General features: G+C 40.1%; 1 protein-coding gene and 2 long non-coding RNA genes across 3 annotated transcripts in view; 1 reads left to right on the top strand and 2 right to left on the bottom strand.

Annotated features, from left to right (window-relative positions):
• The window catches only part of COLP4alpha (alpha2(IV)-like collagen), a 74,162-nt gene extending 59,206 nt beyond the window's left edge, over positions 1-14,956 (top strand). Inside the window, 8 exon segments of the mRNA NM_214511.1 lie at positions 532-648; positions 1,114-1,266; positions 1,659-1,766; positions 11,160-11,309; positions 11,788-11,904; positions 12,495-12,686; positions 13,352-13,638; positions 14,140-14,956. Of these exon segments, the coding sequence (NP_999676.1) occupies positions 532-648; positions 1,114-1,266; positions 1,659-1,766; positions 11,160-11,309; positions 11,788-11,904; positions 12,495-12,686; positions 13,352-13,638; positions 14,140-14,391 (1,376 nt within the window). The 3' untranslated portion in view covers positions 14,392-14,956.
• LOC115922682 lies at positions 1,876-2,451 on the bottom strand. The gene is made up of 2 exons (XR_004063554.1): positions 2,305-2,451; positions 1,876-1,969 (listed from the first exon to the last, which is right to left on the bottom strand). It is a non-coding gene; the product is annotated as an uncharacterized LOC115922682 (long non-coding RNA).
• Positions 9,409-9,872, bottom strand: LOC115922683. Its single transcript, XR_004063555.1, has 2 exons — positions 9,838-9,872; positions 9,409-9,502 (listed from the first exon to the last, which is right to left on the bottom strand). It is a non-coding gene; the product is annotated as an uncharacterized LOC115922683 (long non-coding RNA).
• Positions 14,957-17,175: the final 2,219 nt, after the last annotated feature.

Raw genomic sequence — 17,175 nt, 5'->3', positions numbered from 1 at the left:
TGCCTCGTTTTTCGCCCAACTGAGCCCTTTTTTTGCGCACTGGCGGGTCTGCGAAAGGCATTGCGAGTGCACTGCCCTCAATCAATTACCGGTATTCAAAAATCAAAATGGCCGCCAACGACCACTATTTGTGTTTACCTTGGGTGGTTGCTATAGGCAGGTTTGACTGGATATGTAAAATATTCTTGTTGTATATTTGGACCTTTTGTGGCTAGTAAACCTTACACTAAAATTATATTTGAGAAAAAATCCATCCATTACAAAATGAATAGCAATAGATCATATGCCATGCTTGATTGAATTTTTTTCTCACTGATGATTGGACATTCAATTTTGACTGTTCATTCGTAACCTGTTTCGATTTTGTACTAAATTGTATATTGCTGATAATCCAAAGTTCTCAATTTTATTTTCAAAATTGGATTGGATTGGATTTAACCGGATTGGCTGGATTGGATTGGATTGGATGTGATCTGATATGACTTGATTTGATTTGATTTGATTTGATTTGATTTGATTTGTTTGGTCTAGGTCCTCGCGGGGCGAAAGGTTACCCTGGTCTTAAAGGAGACCGTGGAATAACAGCTCCAATAGGAAGCAGAGGAGAACCAGGAACACCAGGAACACCAGGAGGGCCAGGAGAAAGAGGTGAGTCTAGCCCACACATCATCTTGTTTGAATTCCAGCGGAAGAAAATAGCATCAAAATGGTTCCCTTCGTTGTATTTTTTGTCTTGCCTGCTTCGCAGAAGCGAGGCATATTCAGAACTTATGCCCCACCCCCATTTGAAAGCTAGTAGTCATTACACTTCACTGTGTTGTTCCTTTAGTTGAACAAAGTGGGCAAAGAGTTGAATTATCACTAATCTCTCTCTCTCTCTCTCTCTCTCCCATATATTACTGTCTGTCTCTCTATGTCTGTCGTTTTCTCTCTGTCTCTTTCTATCTCTGTCCATCTTTCTCTCTGTCTGTTTGTGTCTGTGTGTATCTGTCTCTCTGTTTCCCTCTCTCTCCATCTCTCTGTCTCTGTCTCTCCTGTACTCTCTCTCTCTCTCTTCCTATCTCTACTTCTTTGTCTCTCTGTTTGTCTGTCTCTCTGTCTGTCTCTCTACAGGTTATCTAGGTAGGCCTGGATTTGAAGGTCCTAAAGGTCTACAGGGAATGAAGGGAGATCTTGGTGAGCAAGGACAACCAGGTCCCTTACCACCAGACCTTGGACCAGGCCCACAAGGAATGCAAGGAGTTCCAGGAATACCAGGCTTGAGAGGTAAAGACTGATTTGATAAAAAGCAAACTTGCGATTTTGTAAATGTTTGTAATTAAATCATATCTACATAGCTCATGACTTTTAATTCTCTCTCACTCCATCTGTTACACCTCAAGCTTGTCTTCTTTGAAAGATATCAGTGTATCTTACCAACTTAATTATCATTCAATATTATGCCGCAAATATTTGAGCAATGGCTGTAAAATCTTATGTGATTAGATTATTTTTAAATTCATTATTTGTAAACACTTATCAGTGAAAAGCAAAATTCATAAATGGACATTTTTTTTTTCAATGGCAAAATAACATATTTAGATAACAAGTAACAATTTTGTTGATGTTTGGTCCAGTTAACCCGATAATTTGAATGTTTGATTGATATCTCTTGCCAGGTTACAAGGGATTTGTTGGAGACTTTGGAGTAATAGGAGTAATTGGAGAAAAAGGAACAAAGGGAAGGCCAGGAATCTTTGGACTCAAGGGTGCCCCAGGACCTCCAGGTAAGTACTAGGTTCCTCGGACATTTGCTCTGGCAATGATTGCTCTGGGCTGTATTATGTCAAAGATATACTGTAACTGCAGCCAATCAATAACGACAAGTTAACAAGGTTTTTACGGGAGTGTTCTTTTATTCTTTGGTAGGAGCGTAGCTTCATTTCTTTGACTCCTTTCTTTTAACTCTGTTCTTTTCACTCCGTGAAAACTGTGAGAAAACAAACAACAAAAAATGGGCATTAATTAAAATGCAATAATAATTACAGGTTCCTTATCCATGTAATAATTACAGGTTTCTTAATACAAATTTGGGCGTGACCCATAGGCATTATACCAAACCTTGCCATTTACTTAACCTTACTATTTCTTTGTGTTTCCTGAATAGTCTTCACACTTCTTTAAATTAATACAACTTAAGTTCTTATACACAGATTCATCAACATAAATTCTTATACATGGGCACCTGCCTCAAAGTTATGGCATAAATATCATAACTATACACATATTTCCCACAACTGAAACACTGCAAGTTAAAGTACCGACCTTCTTGCCTCCTTTTAGTCAATTAACTTGTCTGCAGCTAAGAATATGTTGCAATTAATCATCGATTTCTCATTGTTCTTCATTGATCATTGTTTGACTTTGAAACTCTGTCTATAAAAGTCTGTCGCCGAAGATGGCGCTCTAACATTTTGGTCGACTAAATCAAATACACTTACATGGCTCCTTTAAATTAGTACAACTAATTTACCATAATAAACTATTTGACATACCTGCGATAATTCTTACGTGTTCTACAGAACTAACATTTCTAACTTTGTATGTATACAAAGCACATCTAGAAGTAAATGTAATGCATCTAGCTGTACTCACTAGCTTCAATCTATAAGTTTAACTGGTTTTACAACTTATAATGTTCAATTCTAATCCTTCTATAACAGATGTTCAGAGATCAAGAATCTAAACTAATGCAAAAATTTGACTCTGTAACCAAAACACCATCCATGTATAGTAATACATGACTTCAAATTTTGTTTCAAATTAGTCTTAGCCCTTAATCTTAAAAATTATTTTATGCATGTATAATTTTTGTTAAATAACATTAACTCCTTAGTCTTGCATCAGACACATAGATATGATTTAATAAGCATCAACCTTATGTCTACAATTCGTTTTGCAAACAAATGTAATGTCACAAAGTTACAAGTCTGACTTCAGACCCTAGTAAGTTTACACTGAAATGAATAATCGTAAATATAGTCTCACTTGACTCTTAGATGTAGTTTTCATCTCAGACACAGATATACCTTTACTAACGAGGGAATAGTTTTATATTCCAAGTTGACCTTTTCAGAAAATAAAGCATGTTTAACCTTAAACATTTCAATTTAGTCTTACATCCAGACTCTAGCATTATGATCAAACCAGTATACATATACATAAAACAAAGCGGCATTTAGAAAATTGAAGGTATTCTCCCTTTCAGACTTTAGAATTTTGGTTGAAATCACATTTATCAAACACAATGTCTGCGAAAATTCAAATTAGTTTCAATTTCGGACACAATGAACAATATCAAATGATAACATAAATTAGTCTTAATTCAGACCCTTGGCTCCTTGTTATCCAATGCCAGGCTCAATCTCTAGACATGGCGTTTTGGACATAACAATTATTACTTTCGGTTAATTAAATTCAACCTCTTAGCCTTGTGGCTCCTTGTCAACCAAGTTCAACCTCTTAGCCTTGTGGCTCCTTGTCAACCAAGTTCAACCCCCTAGCCTTGTGGCTCCTTGTCAACCAAGTTCAACCCCCTAGCCTTGTGGCTCCTTGTCAGGGAATTTCCCCTGGTCTTCATGCGCGACTAACAAGATTAGCTTATGTATTGGTCGTTCGAAATAACGTTGTTGGAAGATTCGCTTCCCGCGACTGTTTATCTTGGGGTCACCCATCACCAATTTAACCTTACGCACATGATTGTCCGAGGATGGGTAAACATCAACTACTCTGGCTAGCGTCCATTGGTTTCTTGGATTGTCGTCTTTCATTATTACGACATCACCTATACGGGTTTCACGCTGTGGGCAAGTCCATTTCTGACGTGATTGGAGACTCTGGAGAAACTCTCGCTTCCAACGCTTCCAGAATTCGTTCGCGAGATGCTGAACTCTCCTCCATCTTTTCCTAGAGTACAAGTCCTCTCGTTGGAAGTGTCCTGGAGGCGGCAACAGCACGTTGGTTTTCATCGTCAGAAGATGATTCGGTGTCAGGGGCTCAGGATGTGTAGGGTCATTCAAATTGTCGACAGTCAGAGGTCTGCTATTTACGATAGCTGCTGCTTCGTTCATGAGGGTGCGCAGGGACTCGTCATCAAGCTGCTGTCCAGCTTCATACAGCAATGTTTCTAGCACACGACGTATACTGCGTATTTGTCTTTCCCATACACCTCCCATGTGACTAGCCGAAGGGACATTGAATTTGAAGTGAATATAATCACAGTCTTTCCTCAGAAGAAATTCCTGAATCTTGTCCTGGTGTGTATTAATACCTTCTCCAAGCTCAGCTTCAGCCCCGATGAAGTTAGTGCCTCTATCTGAACGAAGCTGGCGCACAGGACCTCTAATGGATAGGAATCGTCGAAGAGCGTTGATGAAAGAGTCGGTTGTCATCGAATTTAGTGTCTCAATGTGCACAGCCCTAGAAGCCATACAACTGAAGAGGAGGCCGTACCTTTTCAGTTCCTTTCGGCCTTCTTTGATTACCCATGGACCAAACACGTCCATACAGCTGTATGTGAAGGGTGGTGTAGGCTCAACTCTGTCCTTAGGCAGGTTTGACATCTTCTGCCATTGAGATTCGCCACGTAGCCTACGACATGTGACACACTTCCTTATGAGTCTGGAGACTGTTGAGCTCCCAGATAAGACCCAGAAGCCGCTGGACCTCAGTTGGTTGATGGTCATACCTCGTCCCTGGTGAGCTGTCTGAATGTGACAATGTCGTATTATCAACTCTGTAATATGGTGGTCCTGAGGTAGAATAGCTGGATGCTTACTTTCATAGGAACCTTCAGCACAACTTAGGCGTCCACCTACTCTCAGTATCCCATCAGCGTCGATGAAAGGGTCAAGACGATGAAAGCGACTATACCCTTGCTGCTTACGCCTGTGTCTCTTGTTTGCATTCATCTCACTACCTTTACCAGACTGGTTCTGTATAGCTGTCAGTTCATTACTGAATGCATCTCTCTGTACGGTCTTCAGGATTTCACATTGTGCTTTGTTGAGTTCCTTTGTAGTAAGCTTCTGTAGCTCACCATGGAATGAAGTCTTTCCAGTGGTGGATGACTTGCTCAGACCTCGCTCTCGACATCGCCTTCTCAAATGCGCCTTCAGTCTCATGCAGTTTGCTACTGCCCTTTTAGCTCTGTGCCAAGAGGAAAATCTGTCCAAACGATCGATCTCAAAGGTACAAGGCTTAGAGTGACCATGTACAACGTTTGCATGAGCTTTCTTCACTTCTGGATCATCCAACTTCATGTCAAACTTATCACCTTGAATGAACTTCTCTGCGTTGCTTTCCCACAGGAACTTTGGGCCAGTAAACCAAAAGGAAGACAGGAGTTGGTTGACTGTAGCTCCTCGAGAAGCAATATCAGCTGGGTTATCCTGTGTACCCACATGTCTCCATTGTGAGGGGGAAGAGTGTTGTCTAATCTGATGCACACGGTTGGCAACAAAGACATGAAAGCGCTTAGAGTCGTTACTAACGTAGCCCATTACTACATTGCTGTCCGTCCAATAGAACTCTTCAGTGTCTGAGGGTACAAACTCTCTCTGAAGAAATGCACTGACTCTAACTGAAACAACTGCAGCTGTCAGCTCCAGGCGTGGTACAGTGATTGGTTTGAGAGGTACAACTCTGGCCTTCCCCATCAGGAGTGTACAATGCACCTTTCCTTCATCATTAGTCAGCCTTAGATATGTGCACTCGCCATAACCAGTAGTACTGGCATCAGAAAAATGATGAAGCTGCGTTGTCTTTACTTCTCCGAAATGCGCAGGCTTGTAGCATCTTTGTATGGAGATTGAGTCCAGATTATGCAAATCAGCTCTCCATTTCTCCCAGCTGCTTCTCTGTTCATCAGGCAGTTGATCATCCCAGTCTACTGCTTTCCTGCATAGTTCTTGCAAGATCTGTTTTCCTCGCAGTACAACTGGCGCCAGCAGACCCAATGGATCGTAGATTGACATAACTGTGGTTAAGACTCCTCTTCTCGTCAGGGGTTTGTCATGTAGAGTGAGCCTGAACTTAAGTGTGTCGGACTCAACACACCATAGAACTCCCAGAGCCTTTTCCATGGGTGAATCAACTCCCATAAGATCCGTCTTGGAGACTCCCTTCGCTCTATCAGGCTCCGGAACAGATTCCATTACTTCTCTGCTGTTAGATATGAACTTGTGTAGATGCAGTCCACTTTTCTTACACAGTTGTCTTGTTCTCGAAACTAGGTCGATAGCGTCCTTTGTAGAAGGAACGGATTTCAATCCATCGTCCACATAGAAATCCCGATGAATGAAGTCCTTCACATCATTTCCAAATTCGTCTGCGTGATCAGTAGCTGTCTGCTTCAAGCAAAAATTGGAGCAGCCTGGGGAGGAAGATGCGCCAAACAAATGGACAGTCATACGCAGCTCAATGGGTTCTCGAAGAATATCTCCGTCTTTCCACCCCAAATATCTCAAGTAGTCACGGTGGTCTTCTCTCACCTTGAATTGGTGAAACATTTCCTTTATGTCGCAACTGAATGCAATCTCGTCTCTCCTGAATCTGCAGAGTACGCCTACGAGAGCATTTGTCAGGTCTGGTCCAGTGAGAAGATAATCGTTAAGGGATTCCCCCTTGTACTGAGCACTGCAGTCGTATACGACCCGAAGTTTGTTGGGCTGTATAACACCGTGGTGGGGAATATACCAGACTGGACTATCAGCTGTCTTGATTTCTGGTGCTAACTCTGCATACCCTTTATCTAAGAGTGCTTCCATCTTCTCTGTGTATCTACGGTGGTAGTTTGAATCTCTTTCAAACTTTCGTTTGAGATGTTGTAGTCTCTTGTCTGCCATATACCTGTTGTTTGGCAGATCTGGTTCCTTTTCCTTGAAGGGAAGTGGAGTTTCGTAATGTCCGTCTTCTGTTAAGCGAACATTATTCTTCATGATGTTCATGAATCTAACATCATTATGTGAGGAAGGTTCGCTGTTGTCTCTTAGGTCCGAGAAGTCTGCTTCCATTATCCTCAGCACCGATGAAGGACTTATCTCTTCCTTGATGGTGACGTTGTGTGAGAACATCACCTTTTCCTTGGTTGCAGTTTTGCTTTCAGTCAGCTCAGGGAGTATCTCACAGGTGATCAATCGATGACTGAACCCTATTCTGTCGTCGGGGCTGACAGCAAACTCCTTCTGACTTGATATACCCATAACACACCAACCTAGATCTGTCTTCATCCCAAAGGGTCCATCATCATCATCAGGAGAAAGAATTATGCTGCGAGGAATTAGAGCACGTGCACAATCATATCCGATCAGCAATCCTACCTCACAGTCTTGTAGTGGTAGCAGTTCCTCTGCAATTTCAGTCAGGTGAGGAAAGGACATAGCCACTTCAGGCACTGGAATATACTCCCTATTTGCGGGCATGATGTCTCGTGTATAGACTGCAGGGAGATCAATCGTCTTCATACTGTTGTGAGCACGAACCGTGAGTCCTTGAATTTTCTCACTAGGGATCCTCTCATCCTTCTTGGACATAGTTGAAAGAAGAAGATTCACCTTTGAACCTTGTAGATTCATGGCTTCCTTGGTAGATTCCAGCAAGAATGTGGTGTCCGACTGAGTATCCAATAATGCATATATCAGCCTTTCATCAAATCTGCCCTTCTGTGATATCCAGACTGGAACAACTGCTGAACACTTTACAGCCTGTTTCTTCAAGGTCATGTGGTTTACTGTTGTGTGAGAACTCGATGACCGGAGTTCTTCTGTTGCGTTAGAACTCTCATGATCAGACGATTGGATCTCCATTCTCACATCATCTCTCTCTTGTACTTGATTACTCCGATTCCAGTCTTCATGAAGAGAAGTGGGATGTCGCCGTTTGCAGACACTGCATGTGTCTCTCCTTCTGCATTCTCTTGATGTGTGTCCTCTTATGAGACAACCATAACACAGTCCATTGTCTCGTACGTAGGTCTTTCGCTCCTTCAAAGTCATTGAAAGGAACCTTTTACAAACTCCTAGTTGGTGGTTTTCCTTACAGAGCACACATACATACTCCTGCTTCTTTCCCTTTCTTGGATGCTGAGGGCGTTGATCTGTCGAGGCATACATGGATGTTGCGCCCGGAATCGTCCGCTGCTTGTCTACCTTCAGCTCCTTTACACTATACAAAGAGGTAATTGGGTCGCATGCGATATTGGCCTCCTCCTCAATGAAGTCACTGAACTCATGAAATGATGGGAAATTTCCATGAGTTTTCTTCCAATGAGCAACTTTCCTACCCCAACTCACAATCAGGTGGTCTGGGAGTTTAGCCAAGATCTTCCTATTTTCCCTCTCATCATTCAATTGAGCCAGATTTCCGATGGTTGTCATTGCTGTACAGCACTGTTTCACAAAGTCAGACAGCATTCGAAGACCTTGGCCATCTCTGTTGCTGATTCTGGGCCAAGAGTCCAATTTATCCCTGTAGGCGCTAGATAGGACAAAGGGATCTCCGTACCTCCTTTCTAGGGCCATCTTCGCTGCAGCATAAGAGTTGGTATCACCTAGCAATGCGTATCCTTGTACCAGTTGCAAGGGTTGGCCCTTTATGTACTTCAGAAGATAATAGAACTTATCTGCTGCGTTTATCTCTCTTCTTTCTATTAGGAGGTCGTAACTTCTTTTCCAAGTTGGATATTGGAGGGGACTTCCATCGAACTGAGTGGGCTCTGGAGGGGGCAGGTGACTTATCCTCATCTGGTCCACTAAACTCGCTGCTAACGAGTTTCCCGTTTCAATGTCCTGAGCTCTTGGGTTAATCTTCTCCATCGTAGGTGGGTCATCTTTTGGTTCGGCGTTGACCCACTCTTCACAATCATTCTGTCGTTTTGGAGAAGGTTTAGAGGAGTGTCTGGATGACGTTGATTGGGTTACAGAGCCTCCTTGTAGAACCTTCACTCTTTCGTGGGTTTGTTTCATCAGCTCTGCATGCTGCTCCTCCACCTCTTCAATCTTGTCGAAGCTGTCATCATGCAATTTTAAGGACACCTTAATCTTGCTGAGAGAATCCTGAACTACCGTTGCCTTGTCCATAGCAGCTTGGACTTCATCTCTCTGTTGCTTGATAACCAATACGAGTTCTTCATCACTTAAAGCAGCTCTCAACTTATTGGCCGCTTGACGCCAACCTCTTAATGAATAACGAAACTCCAGTTCACGTTGGTCGTTTTGGTGCTGGAGTCCAAGTTCGGTTGGCTTCGGGTCGGGTCTCGTTCGCTTAGCCTCTTCTTCCTCTGGCATCTTGTCGACAGTGAACAGTAACCAATCTTAGAGCCAGAAGTTTTCACTGTAACTGCAGCCAATCAATAACGACAAGTTAACAAGGTTTTTACGGGAGTGTTCTTTTATTCTTTGGTAGGAGCGTAGCTTCATTTCTTTGACTCCTTTCTTTTAACTCTGTTCTTTTCACTCCGTGAAAACTGTGAGAAAACAAACAACAAAAAATGGGCATTAATTAAAATGCAATAATAATTACAGGTTCCTTATCCATGTAATAATTACAGGTTTCTTAATACAAATTTGGGCGTGACCCATAGGCATTATACCAAACCTTGCCATTTACTTAACCTTACTATTTCTTTGTGTTTCCTGAATAGTCTTCACACTTCTTTAAATTAATACAACTTAAGTTCTTATACACAGATTCATCAACATAAATTCTTATACATGGGCACCTGCCTCAAAGTTATGGCATAAATATCATAACTATACACATATTTCCCACAACTGAAACACTGCAAGTTAAAGTACCGACCTTCTTGCCTCCTTTTAGTCAATTAACTTGTCTGCAAAGAAAGCTAAGAATATGTTGCAATTAATCATCGATTTCTCATTGTTCTTCATTGATCATTGTTTGACTTTGAAACTCTGTCTATAAAAGTCTGTCGCCGAAGATGGCGCTCTAACATTTTGGTCGACTAAATCAAATACACTTACATATACTTTATAGGGTTAGGGTTATGGTTCAGGTTTCAATTTTGGTTTAAGGTTAGGTACATTTTGTCCAAGTTTTATTTTATGAATTTGGTTAGTGTAGGAAATTGATCGCACAGTAATGCACCTAAGCAATATTTTGTCTCTTTGTGTAACAATGATTGGCTTTCACTATTTTCAAAGAAAGGATTTTGTCACTCAATATTAAATAGCAGCCAGCTATTACCATTTTGAGGAATGATCAAAATCTGTTGATTTCAATTTTATTTTATTTTATTAAAATTGACAGGTCGATCAGTCTAAATTCAATTGTGTGAAAGAAATTAAACTTCATTTCATGGTTATTCAATTCAATTCAAATTCTGCTCAACTCAATTAAACTCTATTTCATTATGGATCACATGGTTAGTGGTTTGAGTCCCGCCGAGGCTCTAATGTCCTTTGGCAAGACATTAATCTACATTTGCCACACTTGACCCAGTAGTAGTGGTCGTTATTTTACCTGACTGCTAAGAAAGCTTACGGTAAATGCTTGTTAGTAAGCAACCAGAGGACCAACGGCTTTAGGTCCTCTCCGAGAGACCTGGTAATGAGGATTAGTGCTTTACCAAAGGGCACAAGCGCATCGCCTTGGTTTCGAACCCGGATTTGCGGAATACGAGACCACTGCTCTACCAACTGAGCTATCGCGCCTAGATATTAAAGTGGGTACCTGGTAAGGATTAATTCTTTGAAATGCTGGAGCATCATGATGGCCGCCATGCTAAGATCCAGGGTAATAATTGGGGAGCACTGTGAGTGTCAAGTCCGCTACAGACATGAGCACCAAACAAGAGCCCACTTGTAGAGATATCTACATATGGTCCTTGAGACAATGCGGTAATTTCATGGTTCTTTGTTTATTAACACTCAACTGAACTGCAATCAATTCCATACACCGGAATGTACAAAGTAGCAATAGTAGTAGTAGTTTAGTAGGTAAAACAAAGTTTTCCTTCCTTGAATCCGTGTGACAAGCCTACCTACGTTTGTACAACGATCCCAGTCCATCTACGGTATCCTCAAAACAAAAAACTAAATTTGGCTTCTTATAACTTAATCCTTACACCACTATTATCACTATTATTATTATTAACATTACAGGTCAGCCTGGATTCAATGGAGTGAAAGGAGATGGAGGAGATCCTGGTCTTGCCCAGAAAGGACTGAAGGGAGAACAAGGAGAACAAGGATTTGCTGGGTTCCCAGGAAGGATTGGTTTACCAGGCATCGATGGACCGCTGGGACCTCCAGGTAAATAAACTTACACAGATCAATACCAGTGGGCATTGCATGTTTTGGGAATATCTGACTTTTTACCATAATTCTTTTAATATATACCTCTCTCTCATTTCAAACATAATCTCTGTCTTTTTGCTAATAAGTAATGGGTTACTATATGAGCAATCTGATTCCTGATTATATGGTATGTCAGATTTGGACAATGTTAATGCTTGTATGCATTTAATGTACTTACTTGTTGGCAGCTATCACATATCATATGTGATTGTTCTTGATATCGTAGTACTTGGTATATTCATGTAGAAAACTGTTTCCACAATGTGTATTTTATTTTGGATAATAATATTGCATGCATTTGAAAAAATGTTTCGCTTCCATTTAAACAAAAAACGGTGTGACTCTTATGTACCCATTGATATGTTAGAACTTCAATTTGAATGGATTTTGAAATAATATTGTATGTATTTGGGCTGTTTTCTTTCTTGTGCAGGACCCAAAGGAAGAGATGGTCTATTTGGAGACTTTGGTCCATCTGGTCTACCAGGGCGCAATGGAGAGCCAGGAATGCCAGGTTTCCCGGGAGACAGTGGAGAGTCTGGATATGGAGGTATTTAATCTGTCCTTATAGTTCCAACCTCTAGTTAAAGACGACATTTTTCTGTAGATATTGTTTCTGTTTCAAATCTGTATACCCAAGGGTTCATGTATAAACAGCCGTACTCTGATTACTTTTTATAATATAATAATGATGATATATGAACTTATGATGTACATGTATCCAAAGTTTTCAATCAAGGCAAAGTAATGAATATGCAAGTTACAAAAAAAAACATAGTTTAACACATATCGTTTTAGATCGTTTTAGGGAAATACCGGTAGTACCATTTCCCCTCAACTTAGAGTCAGTATATTCATAGGGCAGGCATGCAATAATCGATATGACTATTGAGTAAGTATGAAACGCTTCTGCTCCTTGTCATGGTAGAAATAATTTTTTTTCATATTACTGATATCAATAATGAGCTATGTTCCAGGACTTAATAGGGTAAATGGTGTAGAAGATCAGCTTTGCAAAATAGTTAAACCTATTGCTCCTCAAACAATTCAGTATTTGTGTACTATCTTCATATCTTCAACTGATTAAATCTAACCATTGCCTTGTCCTCTTAATGATGTCCCTAATGGTCTTTTTAACAGGACGACCTGGATCACCTGGTCCTAAGGGAATGGGAGGAAACACCGGTATCCGGCCCAACCGAGGGCACTTCATCACCCGTCACAGCCAGTCCAGGAATGTACCCTCCTGTCCCGCAGGCACCGTGGAACTGTGGCGTGGATTCAGTGTTCTCTTCTCCATGGGCAATGGCCATGCTCACCATCAAGATCTAGGTACGTATCTAATATGTCTTGTACAAGCGCCATCAAGAGTTTGAGAGAACATGTATAATTATGACTTATGATGTAGATGATGTTCTTGTATTCAGTATTCTCTTCTCAATTGGTAATGGTCATGATCACCATCAAGATCTAGGTAGGTATCTTATATGTCTTGTACAATGTATAGCCATCAAGAATTTGATAAAACATGTAGAATTATAAATCATGATGAAAGTTTTGTCCTTGTATTCAGTATTCTCTTCTCCATCAGCAGGGGCCATGATCAAGATCAAGATCTAGGGAAGTGCAGAAATTCATTGATTTACCTGTATTAGTAATCTCTCTGGGTAACGTAGCTTTTTGCATTTTTCTGTGGTTTTCCAATGTGGTGTAGGAAAACAGGAATATGGCAAGAAAATAAACCTGATTGACCACTGCATAAAGCAACTATGATGGAGTAACCACTTTTCATCCTTTGATGAGAAATGTTATATCCATATACGTGTACCGGTATGTGTAAATTTCCTTCTAGGATAAGTTGGTAAGTCCAATTTCCTTCAATCCAGAGCAAATGCTACTTGTTGTTCCTTTTGATTGTGTTGCACAGGTGCGATTATACAATGATGATAACTGTTGTATGATATTGATATACTTTAAAAAATTCAAAATCTTTACAGGTGATGCTGGCTCTTGCTTGCAACGTTTCAGCACCATGCCCTTCCTCTTCTGCAACTTCAACAACGTCTGCAACTACGCCAGCCGCAATGACCGCTCCTACTGGCTGACCACCAACGAGCCCCTTCCCATGATGCCCCTGATGAACCAACAGATTGACCCTTACATCAGTCGTTGCACTGTGTGTGAGGCTCCCACTCAATCCCTTGCGATTCACAGCCAGTCACAGGAGATTCCACAGTGTCCAGGAGGGTGGAGGAGTCTATGGACAGGGTACAGTTTCACTATGGTAAGCCACAATAACAACGTCCTCTCTACCTGTACATGATGTAGCACCGTTATCCCCCAGCTTGGATGCTCGTGGTGCTTGGTCTCAAGTTGATGCGTATATTAGTAAAACTCTACTGGTCAAATTAACACGTAAACAAAATCAAAAAGTGAAAGAAAATAGTATTGTATTGCAGTGTTTAATCAATACTCATTTTACATCTTAATTTTAATAGTTAGTTCTAAAAACTGAAGGTATCTGTCTTTGGTACTTTTTTGAAGAAGTCGCCATGTTCTATAACACATCCTCCTGCAATATTTGCTCTGTGGTCAATTACTTACTCTAACTGAATTCCTAATTTCAAACCTGAGCTCGACATTATACCTTAGGCCTACCCTAACCCTAAACATAAACCCCCTGCTTTGGCAGCCTTGAGCTTGAAACGTGCAGTTGGAAGAGGTACAGTAAACAAGGTCTCCTGGCAGTGATGATGTAACATTTATTTCTCTTCTCTGTCAACAGTACACAGCAGCTTCTGAAGGCGGTGGCCAAGGCCTTGAATCCGTCGGCTCCTGCCTGGAGAACTTCCGTGCCACGCCTTTCATCGAGTGCAATGGCAGAGGTAACTGTCACTTCTTCTCAAACGAATACAGCTTCTGGTTAACAGTCATCGACGAGGAAGACCAGTTTGCCATTCCCAGGAAACGCACTATCAAATCAGGACAGCTACAGTCGGTGGTCAGCCGCTGCAGAGTGTGTCAAAAAGTCAACTAAACTAAGCCCCATTCTTCACCAATTCAGTTAAACTAAACAAGGTTCATGGAATAGAGATTCAGAAACAACTTATATAAGTTTAGACAGAGGGTTGACAGCAGAGGAACACCATTCAATCTAAACAAGCGAAAGTAAATGCTTTGGGACCCCTGTTACATGGATGTAATAGATGGAAGCAGAGCTGCAGAGTCGGTCTGATTGATAGTCAATTGGGTTCTTGGTTAAAATGTTCAGCAACAAAATATTTTAGGTTTAGACGAAGGGTTGCAGTCAATGGAACACCATTTAGTATTAAAAAAAAGGTAAAATACAATGCTTTCAGACCCCTCTTGAGTGGAGGAAGATGATGGAAGCATAAGGATGTGTACATGACCATTCTGAATGTTGGCAAGACCTGGAGAAAGAGTTACCACCCTAACACTGAGGTGTTGCAAGGAAGATGTCCGCAACATTTGTCTAATCCAAGCTTACCCACGCCGAAAGAAAGAAAAGCGTTGCATCGTTAATCAGGAGTCATAGCATAAGACCTTCATGGACATCATTTAGAGCTGTACATTGTGAATTCATCACAACATAGGATGTAATTTTTTCATTTCTTTTAATGTCACAAAATTGGATTTATACTCACATATGCAAGATTGAGATGCTACATGTACTTTTTAGTTATTGTTGTTAATTTAGGCAGGACTAAATTGATAAATCTGTATGTTCAAATGATTAGAATAAGATTTTAGATTCTTAACAAAGGATTGTCTGTTATTGACATTGGATTCAGATAAAATTACTGAATTCTGCTCTTAAATTGGGAAAATAAGGGTCAAGTTTTTTACAAGGAAATACTGCCATTTTTTATTTTGAAAGTGAACTTGGGGTTTTATTCTAGTGCTATACATCATACTGATACCATAGATAGTCCATGTTGAACATTTTATTTAAAGGGTACTTAATATTGTACACCCAGTCAGTCTTTTCAACATCATACTTTTGTAGCATTTCACCATTGGAATGAATCTTACATATTGGTATGTATATACTCTCACTCTTCCCTCACATTTGAATATAGCAATTCCATCTGTAGATAGGAGTAACTTCGTTTTTAATTGTTTTGAAACATCACTTCTATTTTCTCATAAAATCATCTTCTCTGAGTTTGTAGTGTGTGCTATTAGCTTGTGAATTATACATGTAATTAATGTACATTGTTATAACAAGATTGCCATCCCTTTTATAAAATATCTGTGCCTTCTTTTTCTTGCTTGTTTTTTTATATCATGCATTATTGGCTGACTATTATGGAAGATAAAATTGTGTGTTAGTTGTAGATCTTTTACTGCTCGTGAGGGCAGGATACGTTCCAATGGGTGTATTTATTCTGATAAGCTCTTACTCGAACCGTGGCAAGAATTTTTAACCTCTATGACAAGACCTGTATGATAAAAATATTTCAGACTTAAAAGGGTGGGGCATTGCAAAAAACATTTAGTCAAGAGAAGACCAGTGAATTTTGATGCTCAATCTTGCCTGTGTATTGCCATAGTTACTAGTATGTATTGTCAAATCAAATGAAATCATGCATTATCAACTGTAAAGGAAACATAAAAAAAATCACTGACACAAATTGTATTATGTCTTGTAGATCATGTCTTCTTGCCAACCACAGGTTCAAATACATGTATGAATATTGTGAACTATGCAAAGTTTCATACCTGCTGCATATGAAGTGTGTATTTTTTGTAAGACAATGACAAAAATGGTGCTAACGATATTCATGTGATATGTTTTTGTACAAATGTATCCTCACAGACTAGCTGTCATCACAAATATTGGTTTATTTCTTTGCGTTTTGTTTAACTATCAAGATGAGGAACGATGCTAATTCAAAATGTGTTAGAATGAATTTTTAAGACAGTGTCTCGTGTTCTAGTGTTTTTATAGTTTAGGTATGGACATAACCTCATGTAACACCTACAGTCACAGAGGAACCTTGTATAGATTTGTGTTGCTTCTGTCGTATCTAATTATTATATGAATATATTTATGAATCATGTACAAAGAGCTAGTTAGAACAGAGTTACTACTTGCATCCACATAGTTCATTTAGTTGTTTAATTTAAAGTACAATCCAGTTTGATAGAATGTGTGAGCCTCCATATCTAGAACAAAAGCTTCATTTAATTTGGCGTCTGCCATTTTATTGCCTAACTTACATATTTTTTTGCCTCGATAGTGACCTTTCCTTGTATATCATATACATAGTTTGTTTATTTTATGAGGATAGCACATGTGTTTGTGTGATGGGATATATCAAGCAGCCAGAGAGTATGATAATCAGTTTCATTATCTTTCATTGTGGGTTGGGAAATTTGTTCAGACATTGGTCATAATATAAGTTATTGCCGTTTTTAACGTCTCAGTTATGATGTTGTCATTTATTGCATCTGGATACAATTAAAAGTAAATGACAAATCAAAGGTGATGTTTGATGATCTTTAAAGGTTGGGTTTTGCATGGTGGTGTGTATAAGAATCGAGTTTGCAGTTTTGGGTAGTCCTGAAAAGGGCATTTGGGCTTGAAAGGGGATTCAAAAGAAAAGAGAATGGGAGAGAGAAGCGTTCTTTTGGTTACTTTCCATAAAGAACCATTTGATAATGTAGTGTGAGAGGGGAAGAGAAAATGAGAGGAGTCCTGAAAAAGACTGGTGAACCATGTAATGAATGCTGAGAAAGAGAGAGAGAGAGAGGCATGACATTTCGGACAGTTTGACTGTTCGTCATCAGGAGTGGC

The sequence above is a fragment of the Strongylocentrotus purpuratus genome, unplaced genomic scaffold (genome assembly GCF_000002235.5).
Source record: "Strongylocentrotus purpuratus isolate Spur 01 unplaced genomic scaffold, Spur_5.0 spur5_scaffold_12, whole genome shotgun sequence".
In the NCBI taxonomy this organism is placed as follows: domain Eukaryota; kingdom Metazoa; phylum Echinodermata; class Echinoidea; order Camarodonta; family Strongylocentrotidae; genus Strongylocentrotus; species Strongylocentrotus purpuratus.
Note: the sequence above shows the minus strand (reverse complement) of the source record. Positions and strands in the feature narration are given on the sequence as shown.